Consider the following 17,774-nt stretch of genomic DNA (forward strand, 5'->3'; position numbering starts at 1 on the left):
GTGTACATGGTTCAAACCACAATAAAGCTGCTCAGAATCACCTAATGAGATTCTGCTGAGAGACAACAGCCCATAGGTTGAGATCTTTAATTATTTTTGGATATGGGTCCCAGAATTAAAAAATTATATTTGATAGCACAAATATAATTTGTGCACAACACAGTGACAACAGAGTGACTATAATCAACAATAACTTATGCATTTTAAATTTAAAAAGTAGAATTAGATTGATTGTAACACAAAGAAAGGATAAATGCTTGAAGTGATGGATACCCCATTTACCCTCTTGTGATTATTATGCATTATATGCCTGCGTCAAAATATCTTATGTACCCCATAAATATAATATACCTGTGTATCCACAAAAGTCAAAAATAAAAACATTTTATAAAAAAGAAGAAAAAGTATTGGAAATGAATAATGGTAATGGTTGCACAATATTGTGATTGTACTATATGCCACTGAATTGTGCAGTTTAAAATGGCAAAATTTTATGTATATTTTACCACAATAAGTAAATAAGAATTTCCTAGGTGAAAAGTAAAAAATAAAAATAAAAATTTAGTAATTGGATTGGCTGCTACAAAATAGTTTCATTATTTTTAAAACACACTTTGTTTAAATCACAGATACTGGGATGAATTCAAAACACCAAATATTAGTTTTGCTTTCATTTTAATTCTGGAATTATCCTTTCCTTCATAAACAATTTGCTTAGTTTTTTCAGCTGTAGGACACCAGCAAACTCAGCTCTCTGTTGGATTTTGCTTCTAGACAAGGAGCAGGATTCAAATGATTATGAGAGAAAACATCTCAAGTGACTCTGTACCTTTTAATTTGAGACCTTTGCCTCTTTGCCTTTTTGTCTAGCAAGTAGCCTTGTCTTTTTCCTGTGCAAGTAACTGTTTCCTCTTCCTTCTTGGTCATCCTGCGCGTGTGTCTGCACCTGCAACCAGAGGCAGCAGTTGGGAACAGCTGTAGAGATGGAAATTGCCCAGATGCTGGAGGAGAATTCAAGGATCCTCAAGTTTGGATACCAGTTTACCAAGCAAGGGCCACGAACAAGGGTGGCAGCTGCCATCACAAAGAATAATGACCTGGGTAATTCAGCCATAATATGTGCTGTTAACCATTAGAAGAGCATGAGCATTCACTTCTCCACTTCAGATGCAGCATCTTACAGATACCATTCCATTGGCCTCTGATGTCACTCACTTCTTCATATAAGACACATTATTATAATACATGGTCATAGGAGTCTTTGTGGTCCTCGCAGTGTTTAAGTTACATCATAGCATTTTCTCAAAAAAGAAGTTTGTTCTATTTTCCAGGTAGCCTTTGATTTTTGCTTGATTTCTTTTGTGTATTTGCTTCTCTTTTACTTACATGTAATCACCTTGTGTTGTTACATGCACCAGATACCCAATTATGTTTGACTTCTGACTGCTTTGGTACTTAGTTCTAAATATGGATATGTCTGATACTTTGGCACTTTACACGTGATATAAACATGGAGCTACATTATGAAGTTTAAACTCACAAGTTGCCTTTTCAGTTAGCCCCTTCAGCTTTTCCTGTGGCCACTTGTTGCTGAGGATCCCTGGCATTTCTTCTGTTAGAGGTGGGGCATATCCTGATCAACCATAGCAAAGAGGAATGGAACTGGGAAAACTTGGTCTGAGGATATCCCAGCCACCTGGAGCAGCCTGGCAAAAGGACATCTAGGAGGAGACATCCATTTGGCAAGCGGTCAGTCAGTCAACAGCAGGCTTCAATCCCCAGTTTGAGGTTCAGGGACAGAATACCAGATCTTGGGTCGAGGAACTGGTCAAGGCGTTCCACCAGGTACAGTGCTGGCCTCAAGGAGGACTCAGATAGTGAGCAAGATAGAAGCTAAAGGTTAGAACAAGAAGGGGCAAATAAAGGTTAGTGTCCAATTCCTTGTCCAGACAGGCTTTGCCAAGACCCTGAGGCCTAGGCAAGGTGTAGTGTGTGGCATCAGGAAGCTGGCTGGACATGTGATGGTACTTACCTGGGGGGTACACAGGGTGAGGCCAAGGGGTAGACAGGCAAATACGGATTTGGGGAAGAGTGGAAGCAGCAGTCAGAAGACACCTAGGAAAAGCACATTGGGTCCACAACCAAACAACATGGAGACCAAAGGAAAACAGGCAAAACGAGAGGTCTAAAGAAAATAGGGCAGCCTACGTCCAAGCAGCAGCATCTGTGGGCAAGAGCCTAGGCCGGAGCTAGGCTATTTAAAGTGGAGAGTTAGAGCAAGACTACAGCCAGGGCACATTTTTACCAAATCCAAGAAGGTTCAATAGCCCTCTTCCCAGTGACTAGGAGAGCCTGCAGCTGGGAAAGTGAAAGGTGGAAGAAGAGGGTTGCAGGAACTGGGAAACAGGCAGTCTGGGCAACTTCTTCGATCCTAAACATCAGGTTAATAGAAATTAATCTCTGAGTTTGCTTGCTAACTGAATCATACCTTCCTGTAGGTTGATATGTAAGAGTTTTTATTTAGAAGAGTTTTAGAATCTTTGAACTATTTGCAGCTCCTTCCAGACTTCAACCCATAATCAGCATTAAAAGATTGTGAAGAGTTAGTTAAAGCCAGTTGGTGACAGAGTTGCTAGTGCCATGGATAAATGGCCATGAAAATAGTCAAAGTGCATAGTTTCACAGGTCTCTTCTGGAATTTCTACCCCATAGAAATGCGAACGTTCTAACACTCGAGTACCCAACTATCAGACATACCTGTATTTAAATGTCAATTCCACCAGACACTGGATTATTTTATCATTTCCATTGATTGTCATGGTTGAGTATTAAAATTTAAGATAACTATATCCTCAAGCGTGTGAGATTGTCATCTTACGTAATTAATGCTGTTTATCTGGAATTTAAGAAGTATCCCTTCAATTTGTCTTTTTATTCCTTTCTTTCTTACCTAGTTCGTAAGAAGAGAGTTGAAGCAGACAGAAGGTAAACTTCCTCAGGGAGGAGTGAAGTTTCACCGTGGTGTGGCCATTGAAAAACAAATACTCTTCTTCTTCCCCATCGGGACCATTTTATCAAAGTTTGTTCATTTCCGTTAACCACATAACTAATAATTTAATTGTTATTCTTTTTTAGCACTACTTATTTATCTTGGATTTTGTAATATATACAATTGTTTTATTTGCTCATGGGCACTTCTGGCAACTTGACAAATGGACTGATGCAGATTTTAGAGAGTGACGACATGGAAAATGAATTTAACCACTTTCTTATTGGGTTGTCTTGCTTTCTTACATGAACTTTTTTTTTTTAATCATTGAAAGGAATTTAGTGTATACTATGTGTTTGTAATTGTGATTATGATAGAGGCCTATCTCTGTTTACATGCATAGCTTTGAGTTAGGCTAAATACATCAGAAGTGTTCTGCTGACCACATAAGAAGTTAGTATTGCCAATCTTTCACTGCATGTGAAAATGTGACCAATTTAGCGCAAATTCTGTCTTCGTTTCAGAAAAATCAGTAAATGCACATGCCCTGTTGATTGGAGATCAGTAGTGTCATCTTCATAAAGCAAGACAACATTATGACACTTTAAAACAGTATTAGCAAAGAAGTCTATTTGTTAACCCACAAATGTAGCTTCAAGCCAGACTCACAGGTAGCAAAATGAATTAGCACACCTACTTTTACTGACTATTCAACATAAATTGAATCTTTAACATGACTTTAAAGGATAACTATTTACAAAGCTGTTTTAAAGTTTTTCAAACATGATAGAAATTTTCTAAATGTTAGTAAGAGAGAAGCTTTTAAAACAGTACATTCCTGAATAAAACAATAATATTGTATCTTAAGGCTGTCTGATGCACATGATTGCATTTTTTGGGCAAATTTTAGAAGCATTTATGGCTTTGTCTTTAGTGTAACAAGATCACAGGATGAAAGATGAACATTCAGGTTAATTATCTAGACTTTTGTCCGCAGTACATGATCCATCCAGACATTTGCGAATGTCAGGAGAAAAATGTGAATTATCATTTATCCAGATGCATGTCATCTCAAGGACAAAGCCTGTGAAAGTACAGCTGAAATGGTTGCATTGTAGTGTGCATTAATCTTTTGATGTAGTGGTGTAAAAATGCAATGCTAAACTAAGGAAGCAGGTGACTGCAGCCTTTGGCTCAAGTGCACTACTCTGATAACTGTCAGTGCCTGAGGTTGTGATTGGTGACATTCTGACACTGCCCAAGGCAACTCACCCTGTATTCCTCCTTTTTCCCCTCCCTTTCTTCCAATTCATTGTCATTTTTCTCTTCTTTTCTCTAATTTGTTACTAAACAAATTCCAGAGTTTGTTTAGTAACCGAGTGTTCCTTAGTTGCCTGGTAGCAATAAAACAAGTGAATAGGAAAATGATTAATATATTATTCTGTTATTCTATTTAGCTTGTAAAACACATGGAATCTGTTTAAGATAGCCCTTGTAAAGTTGGACATTTACCTGTATTATAAGTACCCACAGCTGTGTCTCTGAAGTCCTTTGAAATATCTCATTTTCTTGAAATTTTTTTAATTTTTGAGAACACAATAAGCAGAATATTCTAACACCTTTGGCCCTAAAAATCCTTTAATTAATTTATGGCTTCATCTCCTTATCTATTTTAAAAACACAGTAAATACTGTTTCATGGTTTTCAGTCTGATTTTTCCTTCCTTTTCACCCATTTAGGTGTGATGTGTTGGAGTCAACTTGTACAGGCTTGCCAATTGTTATATTTTCAAGAATTTTGCAAACTGGTTGTTCAATACAGCCATTATTTAAAATGAAATGATGTGTACTTACAATTGAATGAATTATATTAAGGACAAAAGTAACAAATACTATACTCAAAAATCTTACATTTTACTATTTTCTAACCTCTTAAGATTATTTACATCTAGTAGGTATGTATGTAGAAATACTACTTAATAGTATGCTACTGAACATATCCTCTCAACTCCATGTTCACTACTTCTTGTTACTACAATGGCTTGAAATTGGCCGTGGTAGAAATATTTACATCACAGAAATTAGCAATATGTAAGAAACTAGGGCTTTCTCCCCCTCTAGATTGCTGGTTGATAAGCATTCATCAGCACACCACTGGGTGAAATTACAAATGTTTTTATACATATGTTTTGCTTACCATGTTGCCAAAGGGAAGAACATTTCTCTTAGATGTCTTTTCTCCTCTTTGGATTTGTTACAAACCTATTTAAGTGCTCAGTCCCTGACCTGCCTCTCCAAGTAAGCCTTTTTCCTTTTTTTTTTCTCACTCTCTTTCTTGCCTTGCCTCTTAAAATCCCGGACCTTATAGAGCATTCCTTGCAGCCCCACAGTGCTGTGAACTGGGGGCTAAAGCAGTTGTTGGCAAACTCTGGCAGAAAGCAAGAAAAAAAAAAAATCAGAGTTCAACCATGGCTTTTCTTTTGTACAAGCAGTTATTGATAGTATTAAAGCAAGATAATGGAAAATTATCAAAAATATAGCACTGTTTTTAGCTTATAAAATAGTTGGGTCGCATGCAACAGAGTCTATGAAATGAAATGTTGATTACTAATCAGTTTGTTTTATTATTACCTGTGTTTTTAAAGTGGCTTGAAAGGTGGCATTTCCATGAGTATGCACATATTGATGATAATCCTTAGAAAAATATACACTTGAGGAGCCTATCCACCATTTAATTAGCCTAGGACTTCATCCCTCTCTCTGCCCAAAGTATGTGGAAATGGTAGGTCTTTCATCATCATGGGCACAGTTAATCCTTTGCTATCCATTGTAATGGGGCATAATGTATATAAAATTTTTTTCTATGTATTCGTTTTGCCAGATACTGTGTTGAGATATTTGGCAATATTTGGATAACTGATTGAAGGGAGATAACTTCTCCCCAGGCCTATCTCCCCCCCCCCCTTTTAGAGTTGTGCAGGTCCACTTTAAGTATAAAATCATTCACCTGGACTTGTGGGCTCATATCACCAACATCTATTACGGCATATGTAGATGATGTTTAGGAGATAAACCTTAGAAGTCTAGAAATCATATGATTAGTTCAGCACTGCAGCTCCCCATCTGCTTATTGTGTATAACTGGAAGCTGTTTTCATCCTCATCAGAGTGATTAAATGACTTAGTTTCTTTCATCTTTGGAGGGTATAATGTAAATAAGTGTCGTGTGTGTATGTGCATGTGTACTGTCAGATATCTAACTAGGTATTTGGCTACATCTGGACAACTGATTGAAGGGAGATGCTCTCTCCCCAGTCCTCTTCCCTTGTCCTTTTTAGAATTGCTGCAGGCCCAGGTTAAATATGAAATTACTCCCTAGAGTTTGCAGTTTATGTTACCAACCACCACATTTTATAGCTATGTAGAGGATGACTCTTAGGAAATAAATATTAGAAGCCTAGAAATCATTTAGCTGTTCTAGCACCAAATCTATCCGTTTGCCTAATGTATTTAACATTCCATCCTCATCAACATGATTAAGCCCCTTTCATCCATCTTTGTAGGGCTCATTGTATATAAATATTTTGTACATAAAGATCATCAAATACTGTAATGAGGTATTTGGCTTCATCTGGAAAATTGATTGGACGGAGACGCGGTCTCTCAGCCCTGCTTCCCTTGTCCCTGTCCAAGTTGCTGCAGGCCCAGGTTAGAAGATTACCAACCTGGAGGGGCATGTAGTTCATCTTACAATAAAAGTCCATTCATTTAAAAACTCAGAAATCATCCCAGTGCCTGTACTCCTCAAACCAATTTCCCTAAGGGGAGACTGGCACACCAGCCCAAAGAACAGGTGCTTCTCTTCTAACAGAAACATGGCCCCTGACAGGGCACCAGCATTAGGGAAACCAATGTCTTCCGTATAGCTGCCATGAGAATATTTCAGATGCTCAAACTGAAAACTCTTAAAACCAATGTTAAGCATCAGCATGCTTTAAGTGTAAGATAGCCCTCTGGAATTTACAAACACATGTGCAGCTATTTCCTTGTTCACAGATATGATGTACTCAGCCCTCCCCTAGGCACTATGAAGGAGACAGAGGAAGCATAAAAATTCTGGACTAATATAATTTTATATGTCTTTCTGGGATTGGGGAGTAGATTGAGTGCCTTTTTTACAAAGAAGATCCCATATTTAATTCAAGTATTTATAGCATCAGCAAAAAAGGGCAGAGGACAGGAAGTTGAGAACACTAGGTTCTGTGCTATGTTACCTGTATTCGGTAGAACTGTTTCTGGAGTCAGGTTTTAAGTCATGATCCTGAAGCTTCCTTCCCCTCTTCCACTAATGATGCAATAATAGCTGTTTTCGTTTTAATTAGCAGAGAACTAAGAGGAAAGGTCCTAGCTCTACCTTCCACTCGCAACTTCCCTTTACCTCCCCTTATTGCTTTCATCTCAAATATCCCTGCTACTCAACCAATCCTAAAGCTAACGTACTGAGACGCACACAAAGGAAAGGTGTGAGAGTGCTTGGAAGCATCCAGCTGAGCCCACTGGAGGAAAATCACACGATAGGGCCTCCTGTTGTGATATACTGGCCAGAGAAAAGTGCCAAGAACTTCAGGGATGTTATTCACTGCTTTCCTACTTCCCAGCACTAGATCAGATTGGATTTTACTTTGTAGTTCAGAAGTTAAGAAGTCAAATTGCTGACCGAGGTGGGGAAGGAGGATGGAAATTAAAGGTTTACATTTGTTTAATGGCAGAACTGAGATTTGCTCTGCTTACCTCTTTCCCATATGTCTGTAATAGCAATGACTGAATAATCAGTAGACCAATGGAAGTGGAGTTGCAAGTTTAAATTTATAACCTGACTCTGGGTTCTGTTCTAGAAACAGTACATGTTTTAGAGGCTTTGCCAGTTGGGATACATTGTTGACTTGGGGGAGGCTGAAGGAGAGAGCTGACAACCTAGACACAGAAAAGAGTAATTAACTAACTAGATTTTCTTCTGATCTCTTCCATGGTAGTGATTCTGAGCACATTGGCCCAGCTAGTTGGTATGGTGAAGGGGCACCGTACTAACAGATTTGGAGACTGAATCCTAATCCCATCACCAACACTTAGCAGGTATATGATCATGGGCAATTCATTCAATTGCCTGCCAATTATAGACTACATAGGGGGAAGAGCACTGGATTTGGAGTCAAGAAACGTGGACACTTGGCTCCACACTTCCTTAGCTGAGTAACTTTGGGCAAACCACTTGGTCTCTCGAGCCTAAGGTTCTTCAGCTATAAAATGGGAATAATATCTTCACTAACTACCTCACAGAGTTGTGGTAAGAATATAATCAGATAACTGGATACAAACACTATATAAACTGGAAAGCGCCATACAAATGTGAGAGATCAGTTTTATTATCAAATCACTTTTTTCCACTGCCTCTTGAATCGGTTTTATTCTAACCAACCATTACATCTTCCTCATCTTTTGGAGTGTGGGCAATTGAGGCTTGGGTGTGTCATCAGGGACTGGAGTTATTTCAGCTCCCACATAGAGGTGGGAGAGGTGGTTGATGGGGCGGTGGAAGTTAGATACCAGTGATGTATATGGTAGGACATTTTCCTGGGTCACTTTGACAGTACCTTGGGAAATTGTCAGAATCCTTGCAGAGGGCCGAGGCTGGGCACAAGGGAGAAAGCAAACAGTTGAGAATTGAGAGGAGGGTCTGGAGCACGACTGCCCTCCTGTCATTGCTGCAGGTGGGAGAGGCTAAGACTTCAGGTATGACTGGAGGCCTAGGAGAGAAGAGTGTCCCTAGGGTTTCAAGAATTTTCATGCCTAGCAGCTGAGTAACAAGCACCAGTTCTGACAGATAGTGAAGGGGAGAAAATGCCACCTGTTGTGGGATCAGCTCTGCAGGGCAGCAGCTGCCTTGTTATCACCAGCAACCTTAGCCCTAGTCAGTAATATTTCTGCTAAGAAAGGTTTTGAAGCATGGCCTCCAAGGACTTTCATAAGCCCTTGGAGTCAGGACTGTGTCTCATCCATCTTTGTATCTTAAGTACCATCTCATAAGGTGCCTTGTACATAGTAGGTGCTTAATGAACAAATATTGCTTGAATTTAGCTGTTGTCCAGCCCCACAGAGTTATGCTCCATTTGCCACCATGTGATATTTTTGGGAAACAATACTGATTTGGATGCCAGCTGTATGTGACTTTGGGCAAGACTCTCCCATCTATCTTGTCTTCATTTCATCTGTAAAATGAAGTGAGTGGATTCAGTGCTCCCTAAGGTCCCTTCCAGCTCCAATACTTGACAAGCCTATGATTCTAAATCGTTTCCATTGCCTCTGAACATGGGTGAGTAATGCCTCCACTGCAGCTCTGTTTTCCTCCAGGAGGCTTTGTTCAGAGGAGGTCTGACTATTGCACAGCCAGTTTTTTCTTCCTCTTCAGCAGTTCTTTACTGTCTTCAGAATAGTTGTGGATGAGCGGCCTTTTCTGAAAGGATACTTAAAAATATATACTATTTAGGCTGGGCATAGTGGCTCATGCCTGTAATCCCAGCACTTTGGGAGGCCAAGGCAGGTGGATCACCTGAGATCAGGAGTTCAAGACCAGCCTGGCCAACACGGTGAAACCTCGTCTCTACTAAAAATACAAAAAATTAGCTGGGCCTGGTGGCAAGAGCGTGTAATTCCAGCTACTGGGGAAGCTGAGGCAGGAAAATCGCTTGAACCCAGGAGGTGGAGGTTGTAGTGTGCCGAGATCATACCACTGCACTCCAGCCTGGGTGACAAGAGCGAAACTCCATCTCAAAAAAATAAATAAAATATATACTATCTTGCTCCTCAACCAGTGGGAAAGGAGAGGAGGGGAGGCAAAGAAAGAAACTGAGCACAGTAAACACAGCATTTTTTGTAGGCTCTTATTTAAAGTGTATGTGTGTATGTGTGTGTGTGTGTGTGTAAGTATTGACTAGGAAACAGAGAAGCCAATCAAAAGTATACTGTGCAATTGAGAGAGGCTGACCCAGGATTTAAAACTTCCTTTGGGTAATCGAACTGTGAGTAGATAGGAATCGGCCATATGGTGAAATGAGATCAATAGGAAATGTGCTTTTTGAGGAAATTTTATTTTAGTACCAAATGTTGCCAGTGACAATCTTCAGTTAAGAAATAAGTTATTCTAACCTAAAATTCTTATCTCTGCCACTTTGGTTTAAAAACAAAAGCTCTTATATACATGAAATAATTATATTTTAATTAAGCCTTTAGCTTAGTTGTTTTCATCTCTTCAAGGAAAATGAATAAGCAGCATTTTTCATTGTACTTAAAAATGTAAAATATCTGCATGCCACTAATCTGTAACATTTTACCAGTTCAGATGCCTGTAATGTGTGACTTTATGTGTGTCTGTGTTGTTTTGAAGATAACAAAGGAAGTAATACTTTGTAAACTGTTTAAACAAGTGTTTAAACTTCTATTGGCAACATTTATTGGGCTAAGCAGTTACTGAAAACTCCATATAGTTTTATTTTCCATTTGAAACTTCAATCAAATCAAGACTATTATATTCATTAGGGAATTAAAGACTAATTTGCCTTTTAAATGTGAAGTTGAACATTGTGTGGAAAGTAAATGTGTGATAAAGCAAAATGTATAAAGTTTGAAATATTATACTTTTACCCTGGATAATTATTCAGGACCCCAGTTGGCCCAAATAGGTGCAATTTTTAATACTTTGAAATTAGCCAGCCAGACTTAATGCTAAGGTAAATGTAAACTGTTTTAATTAATTAGCTTTCAAAGATATAATGTGCCGGGCGCGGTGGCTCAAGCCTGTAATCCCAGCACTTTGGGAGGCCGAGACGGGCGGATCACGAGGTCAGGAGATCGAGACCATGCTGGCTAACACGGTGAAACCCCGTCTCTACTAAAAAATACAAAAAATTAGCCGGGCGAAGTGGCGGGCGCCTGTGGTCCCAGCTACTCGGGAGGCTGAGGCGGGAGAATGGCGTGAACCCGGGAGGCGGAGCTTGCAGTGAGCTGAGATCCGGCCACTGCACTCCTGCCTGGGCGACAGAGCGAGACTCCGTCTCCAAAAAAAAAAAAAAAAAAAAAAAAAAAAAAAAAAAAAAAAAAAAAAAACAAAGATATAATGTATCTATTTCTGTCAGGAATGATATTTCCAAATGAAAATGTAAAGAACATTGGGAATTAATAAACTTTCCTTTCGAAGTAAAAGTAAAGACTGGTTTTATATGGCTAATTTTTAGACAGTGTTTCTTTAAAACAAATGGTTGGCATCATGTTATTAGATGAGCACATCTGCAGAAAACTATAAAATGCCTTTATTATGAAGAAACAAGACAACTACAAGTAGCCATAACAGAGAGAAATAACTCGTTATCAAACAAAAATGTACACATTTGGCTAAATAGTTAAAAATTTACTAGAATGAATGGGAACAGGAATACAGAAAGCCCAAACAGGTTAACTATTTTACCCTGAATTTTTTACACTAACTTTGGATTTACATTATTATTATTTTTAAAGCCCTTCTGGTAATTTGTAATACTGAACACTAAAAATGATGAAGTTATGTTGTAAAGGTTTGACCCTGGAAAAACAGGAAAAGCTGTTCTTCCTGCCCTTCTGCTGAACTCTGTCCCAACTCTTGGATTTCAGTTTAGGCTGGTAAGGTTCAACTGAGAAACATAAAGAGCCAGTGTCTAATTTCTGTATTTGCTGTTTCACACCTTCTCTTGGACAAAGAAGTATAGTAATTATTTTGTTTAAAAGATTCTCCCTTTCAGCCTATTGGGTTATAATGAATAGAGCAGTTAATTTTAAAAATCAACTTAAAAATAGCATGAGGAGAATATAACTTAACTGCTACCTGTGTGGAGAAAGACTTTGATGTTTTAGTTTATTAAAAGCTTAATGTGGATACACACAAAAACACACACACAGAGCAATAAATTAAATCATGCCACCAGAGAAAATCATCTTCACTAAAAGGAAGACAGGAATGAAGGAAAGAAGGAAGAGAAAACCATAAAGTAACTAGAAAACAACAAAATGGCAGGAGTAAGTCCTTACTTAGCAGTAATAACATTGAATATAAATGAACTAAACTCCCCAGTAAAAAGACATACTATCTTTTTATTGGGCTGAATAACATTTTTTAAAAAGGCTGACTGATCTGTTGCATACAGGTAACACTTTTCCTTTAAAGATACACAGGCTGAAAATGAAGGGATGGAAAAAGATATTTCAGCTAATGGAAACCAAAAAAGAACAGAAGTCACTATACTTATATCAGACAAAATAGAGTTCATGAGAAAACTGTAAGAAGAGACAAAGAAGGTCATTATATAATGATAAACGGGTCAATTCAGCAAGAGGATATAACAATTTTAAATACATGTGCCCCCAATACTGGAGCACCCAGATACATAAAGCAAATATTGTTAGAACTAAAGAGAAAGAGAGAGAGAGACCTCAATACAATAATAGCTGGGGACTTCAACACCCCACTTTCAGCATTGGACCCATCTTCTAGGGAGAAAATCAACAAAGAAACATTGGACTTAATCTGCTCTATAGGCCAAATGGACCTAAGAGATATTTACAGAACATTTTATCTAAGCTGCAGAATACACATTCTTCTCAGCATATGGATCATTTTCAGGTATAGATGTTAGGTCACAAAACAAGTCTTGATATATTTTTAAAAATTGTGATAATATCAGGCATCTTCTCTGACCACAATGGAATAAAACTAAAAATCAATAGCAAGAGGAATTTTAGAAACTATACAGATACACGGAAATTAAACAATATGCTCCTGAATGACCAGTGGGTAAATGAAGAAATCAGAAAAATTGAAAAATTTCTTGAAACAAATGATGATGGAAACGGAACATATCAAAACCTATGGGAAACAGTGAAAGCAGTACCAAGAAGGAAGTTAATAGTGTCTACATCAAAAAAAGAAGAAAAACTTCAAATAAATAATGAGGCATCTTAAAGGATTAGAAAAGCAAGAGCAAGCCAAACCCAAAATTAGTAGAAGAAAAGAAATAATAAAGATAGAGCACAAATAAATGAAATTGAAATGAAGAAAGTAACATAAAAGATCAATGAAACAAAAAGTTGGTGTTTTGAAAAGGAAAATTGACAAACCATTACCTAGACTAAGAAAAAAAAAGAAGACCCAAATAAATAAAATCAGAAATGGAAAGGGAGACACTACAACTTATACTACAAAAATTCAAAGGATCATTAGTGGCTACTGTGAGCAACTATATGCAAATAAATTGGGAACCTAGAGAAAATGAATAAATTCCTAGACACATAAACCTATCAAGATTGTACCATGAAGAACTCCAAAGTGTGACCAGACCAATAACAAGTAACGAGATTGAAGTCATAATAAAAAGTCTGCCAGTAAGGAAAAGCCCAAGACCTGATGGCTTCACTGCTGAATTCCACCAAACATTTAAAGAAGAACCAATACCAATTCTACTCAAACTGTTCCAGAAAATAGAGAAGGGAATACAAACTCATTCTACAAGGCCAGTATTACCCTGAGATCAAAACTAGACAAAGACAGATCAAAAAAAGAAAATTACAGACCAATGTCCCCGATGAATATTGATGCAAAAATCTTCAACAAAATACTAGCAAACTGCATTCAACAAGACATTTAAAAGATCATTCTTCATGACCAAGTAAAATTTATCCCTGGAATGCAAGGATGGTTCAACATACATAAATCAGGCCAGGAATGGTGACTAACACCTATAATCCCAGCACTTTGGGAGCCTGGGCAACAAGGTGAAACCCTGTCTCCACCAAAAAACAAAAACAAAAAATTAGCCAGGCATGGTGGTGTGCGCCTGTGGTCTCAGCTATTCAGGAGGCTGAGGTGAAAGAATCACTTGAGCCTAGGAGGTAGAAGTTCCAAAGAGCCAAGATTGTGCTACTGCATTCCAACCTTGGTGACTGAGCAAGAACCTCGCTCAAACAAAAAAACAACCAAAAAAAACCCCCACCAGAAATCAATCAATGTGACACATCATATCAACAGAGTGAAGGATATAAACCATATTATCATTTCAATTGATGCTAAAAAAAAAAAAAAAAAGATAAAATTCAATGTCCCTCCATGATAAAAACCCTCAAAAAACTGGGTATACTTTGGGAGGCCAAGGCGGGCGGATCACGAGGTCAGGAGATTGAGACCATCCTGGCTAACAGGGTGAAAACCCATCTCTACTAAAAAATACAAAAAAATTAGCCAGGTGTGGTGGCGGGTGCCTGTAGTCCCAGCTACTCGGGAGGCTGAGGCAGGAGAATGGTGTGAACCTGGAAGGCAGAGCTTGCAGTGAGCTGAGATCGCACCACTGCACTCCAGCCTGGGCAAAAGAGTGAGACTCTGTCTCAAAGAAAAAAAAAACTGGGAATAAAAGGAACATGCCTCAACATAATAAAAACCATATGTGAAAGACCCACAGATAGTTTCATACTGAATGGGAAAAAATTAACTCTTTCCTCTAAGATCTGGAAAAGACAAGGATGCCCACTTTCACCACTGTTACTCAACATAGTACTGGAAGTCCTAGCTAGAGCAATCAGACAAGAGAAATAAATAAAGAGCATCCAAATTAGAATTGAAGAAATCAAATTATCCTTGTTTGCAGATGACATAATCTTACATTTGGAAACACCTAAAGATGCCATCAAACAACTATTAGAACTGATAAACAAATTCCATAAAGTTACAGTAAACAAAGTCAACATATACAAATCAGTAGCATTTCTATATACCAACAATGAACAACCTGAAAAAGAAATTTAAAAAGTAATCCCCTGATGGTGCTTTTCATGTTCTAGCAATGCACACATTTTGGCCCTGGCTCCTGATACCACAAGTTTCTTTTATGTACTTAGGCTCACTTATGGATGCATCACTTTTAAAAGCCGGGAATTTAGGAAAGGTTCATGACATTTTTATAGAACTTTAAGCTTTTTGAAGGGTAAACATTTGTAAAACTTCTCTAAAGAACTGGTTGGGTGCAATGGCTCAAACATATAATCCTAGCACTTTGAGAGGTCATGGTGGGTGGATCACTTGAAATCAGTAGTTTGAGATCAACCTGACCAACTTGGTGAAACCCTGTGTCTACTAAAAATACAAAAAAATTAGCTAGGCATGGTGGTGCACGCCTGTAGTCCCAGCTACTCGGGAGACTGAGGCAGGAGAATCACTTGAACCCAGGAGGTGGAGGTTGCGGTGAACCAGGATCATGCCACTGCACTCCAGCCTGGGCAACAGAGCAAGAGTTCATCTCAAAAAAACAAACAAACAAAAATTTAAAAATTAAGGAGGGTAAAAATGAAGAGAGTTTGATTAATGGGTACAAAAATACACTCAGAATAAGTTTTAGTGGTTCAACAGCACAGTAGGGTGACTGTAGTTGTCAATCATGTATTGCATATTTCAAAATAGCTGGAAGAGATTTGAAATGTTCTCAATACAAAGAAATAATCAATGTTTGAGGTGATGACCAATTACCCTGATTTGATTATTACACATTATATCATGTATCAAAATATCACATGTACTCCCATGCATATGTACAATTATAATGTATCAATAAGTATTTAGTAAAAGACAAAAAGAAACAATTATTTAAAACTTTCAAGCAAATAGGGAAATAAGCTGACAATTACTATAAATATCAAGAAAGAATCCATTGGCTAGATAATTTAGAAAAAATATTGTTTTTGAGCCAATAAATGTTTATAAAACATTTAAATAATATAAGGAGGCCAGGCACGGTGACTCACTCCTGTGATCCCAGCACTTTGGGAGGCTGAGGCTGGAGGATCACTTGAGATCAGGAGTTTGAGATCAGCCTGGCCAACATGGCGAAACCCTGTCTCTACTAAAAATACAAAAATAAGCTAGGTATGGTGGTGCACATCTGTAGTCTCAGCTACTCGGGAGGCTGAGGCAGAAGAATCGCTTGAACCTGGGAGGTGGAGGTTGCAGTGAGCCGAGATCATGCCATTGCATTCCAGCCTGGGCAACAGAGCGAGACTCCATCACAAAAACAAATAATGATAATAAATAAAAACAAGGAAAGGTAAGCAGAAGTTATATCATATCACAACTCTGGTCTTGGTAGAAGGGTTTGGGGTATCTAGCATTTATCATTTAAAGACCTGAATTTAATTGTTATTTACTTCCATTTATGACAGGGATCATATTCATTCACTCACCTGAGCTGAAATTTGGCTTTCTGTAGTGACTGTAGGAGAGTCTAACAATGGACAGCACTGGAAAATTATCACTTCTATACTAAATGTTAAACTGTTTAATATTATTAAAATAATATTAAAATTTGGGGATAATATTTTAGGTTTATGTGTATATCCCAGAAGTTTATTCTTTAATAGTGATGTTTGTCATCAACTTCGGCTTCAGCTGAAGAGTGACTCATTTTTTGTCCCTTTTGGCATTTGGCTGAAATATGTATTCAGTGCACCTCTAATGGAGGCATAATGGGGTATGAAAATATGGGAAAGGCAAAATTAATTCCAGATGATGGCATTAGTGAAGGTTGAGTGGGGCAGACATTTGAGATGGACAATGAAACATGAGGAGGCTTCTAACAGGCAGAGATGGGTGATAGAAAAAGGGCATTTCAGGCCAAAAAGCATGCTTGAATCTTTCCTATAAAACTGTATGCACACAGGCGTGGTGGCTCATGCCTGTAATCCCAGCACTTTGGGAGGTCAAGGTAGGCACATCACCTGAGGTCAGGAGCTTGAGACCAGCCTGGCCAACATGATGAAACCCCGTCTCTATTAAAGAAAACAAAAATTAGCCAGGCATGGTTGTGCACACCCGGAATCCCAGCTACTTGGGAGGCTGAGGTTGCAGTGAGCCAAGCTCACACCACTGCACTCCAGCCCGGGTGACAGAGTGAGACTCCATCTCAAAAAAAAACTGTATGCACCCAGCCATGATGCTTGTCTTCTGTGATTCCCGCCTCCCACTGCTTCCATAGGATTCCTACCTCCAAGCTTCCATAATGAAATCCTTACCTTTTCGTTTCAAATTTATGTCTTTAGTTTTTCTCAACTCTCCTATAAATACATGTTTTTACATACACATAGAATATGCTTATGTATACCGAAGTAACTATTTCCTATAGGAACTCTTTGATAACAAGAAAAGTGCTGCTGTTATTAATTAGCATATGATGATTCAGTGTGACACGCTTTCTGAGTTACTCTGGCTGGAAGTTTAGAGATAACACTAATTAGAGCTTGTAATGTTAACACATTAAGTAGAGTCGGAGTGTCATTTTATCTATCACTTTCACTCTAACCAAACCCTGAACACTAATGGGAACCATACTCTGTCACTTGTTCAAATATTTTACCTGAAGTCCTCAGATTTGTTCTCTTCAGTGTGTTAGGATGTTGAACTTCAACTGTTTTCCATTACTTGAAGTGGGTTAAATGCAGAAGGTTGGGGGTGCCATACCACTTCTAGTTCAGATCATCATGTTTCTTTGATTAGGCACTGTAGTAGTCAATTTTTGCTAAGTAAGTCTTTAGTAATAAACGAACCTAAACTTCAGTTTCCTCTTTGCTTACATTATATTATGTCAGCTAGTGGCTGAGGCTCTGACCCACGTAATTTCTTATTCTAGAACCCAGGCAGAAGGACCAGCCTCTATTCAGAACATGGCT

General features: G+C 38.3%; 1 protein-coding gene across 3 annotated transcripts in view; it reads left to right on the forward strand.

Annotated features, from left to right (window-relative positions):
- Positions 1-10,458, forward strand: part of TMOD2 (tropomodulin 2) — a 65,317-nt gene extending 54,859 nt beyond the window's left edge. For 2 of the 3 annotated variants that reach the window (XM_025390207.1, XM_025390210.1), the window contains 2 exons: positions 957-1,101; positions 2,955-10,458. In XM_025390207.1, the coding sequence (XP_025245992.1) occupies positions 957-1,101; positions 2,955-2,989 (180 nt within the window). In that variant the 3' untranslated portion in view covers positions 2,990-10,458. Of the gene's footprint in view, positions 1-956; positions 1,223-2,954 lie in introns of those variants that run through there. The other variant, XM_025390209.1, reaches the window with a different exon arrangement.
- Positions 10,459-17,774: the final 7,316 nt, after the last annotated feature.

This window comes from Theropithecus gelada, chromosome 7a (assembly GCF_003255815.1).
Source record: "Theropithecus gelada isolate Dixy chromosome 7a, Tgel_1.0, whole genome shotgun sequence".
Classification (NCBI taxonomy): Eukaryota; Metazoa; Chordata; class Mammalia; order Primates; family Cercopithecidae; genus Theropithecus; species Theropithecus gelada.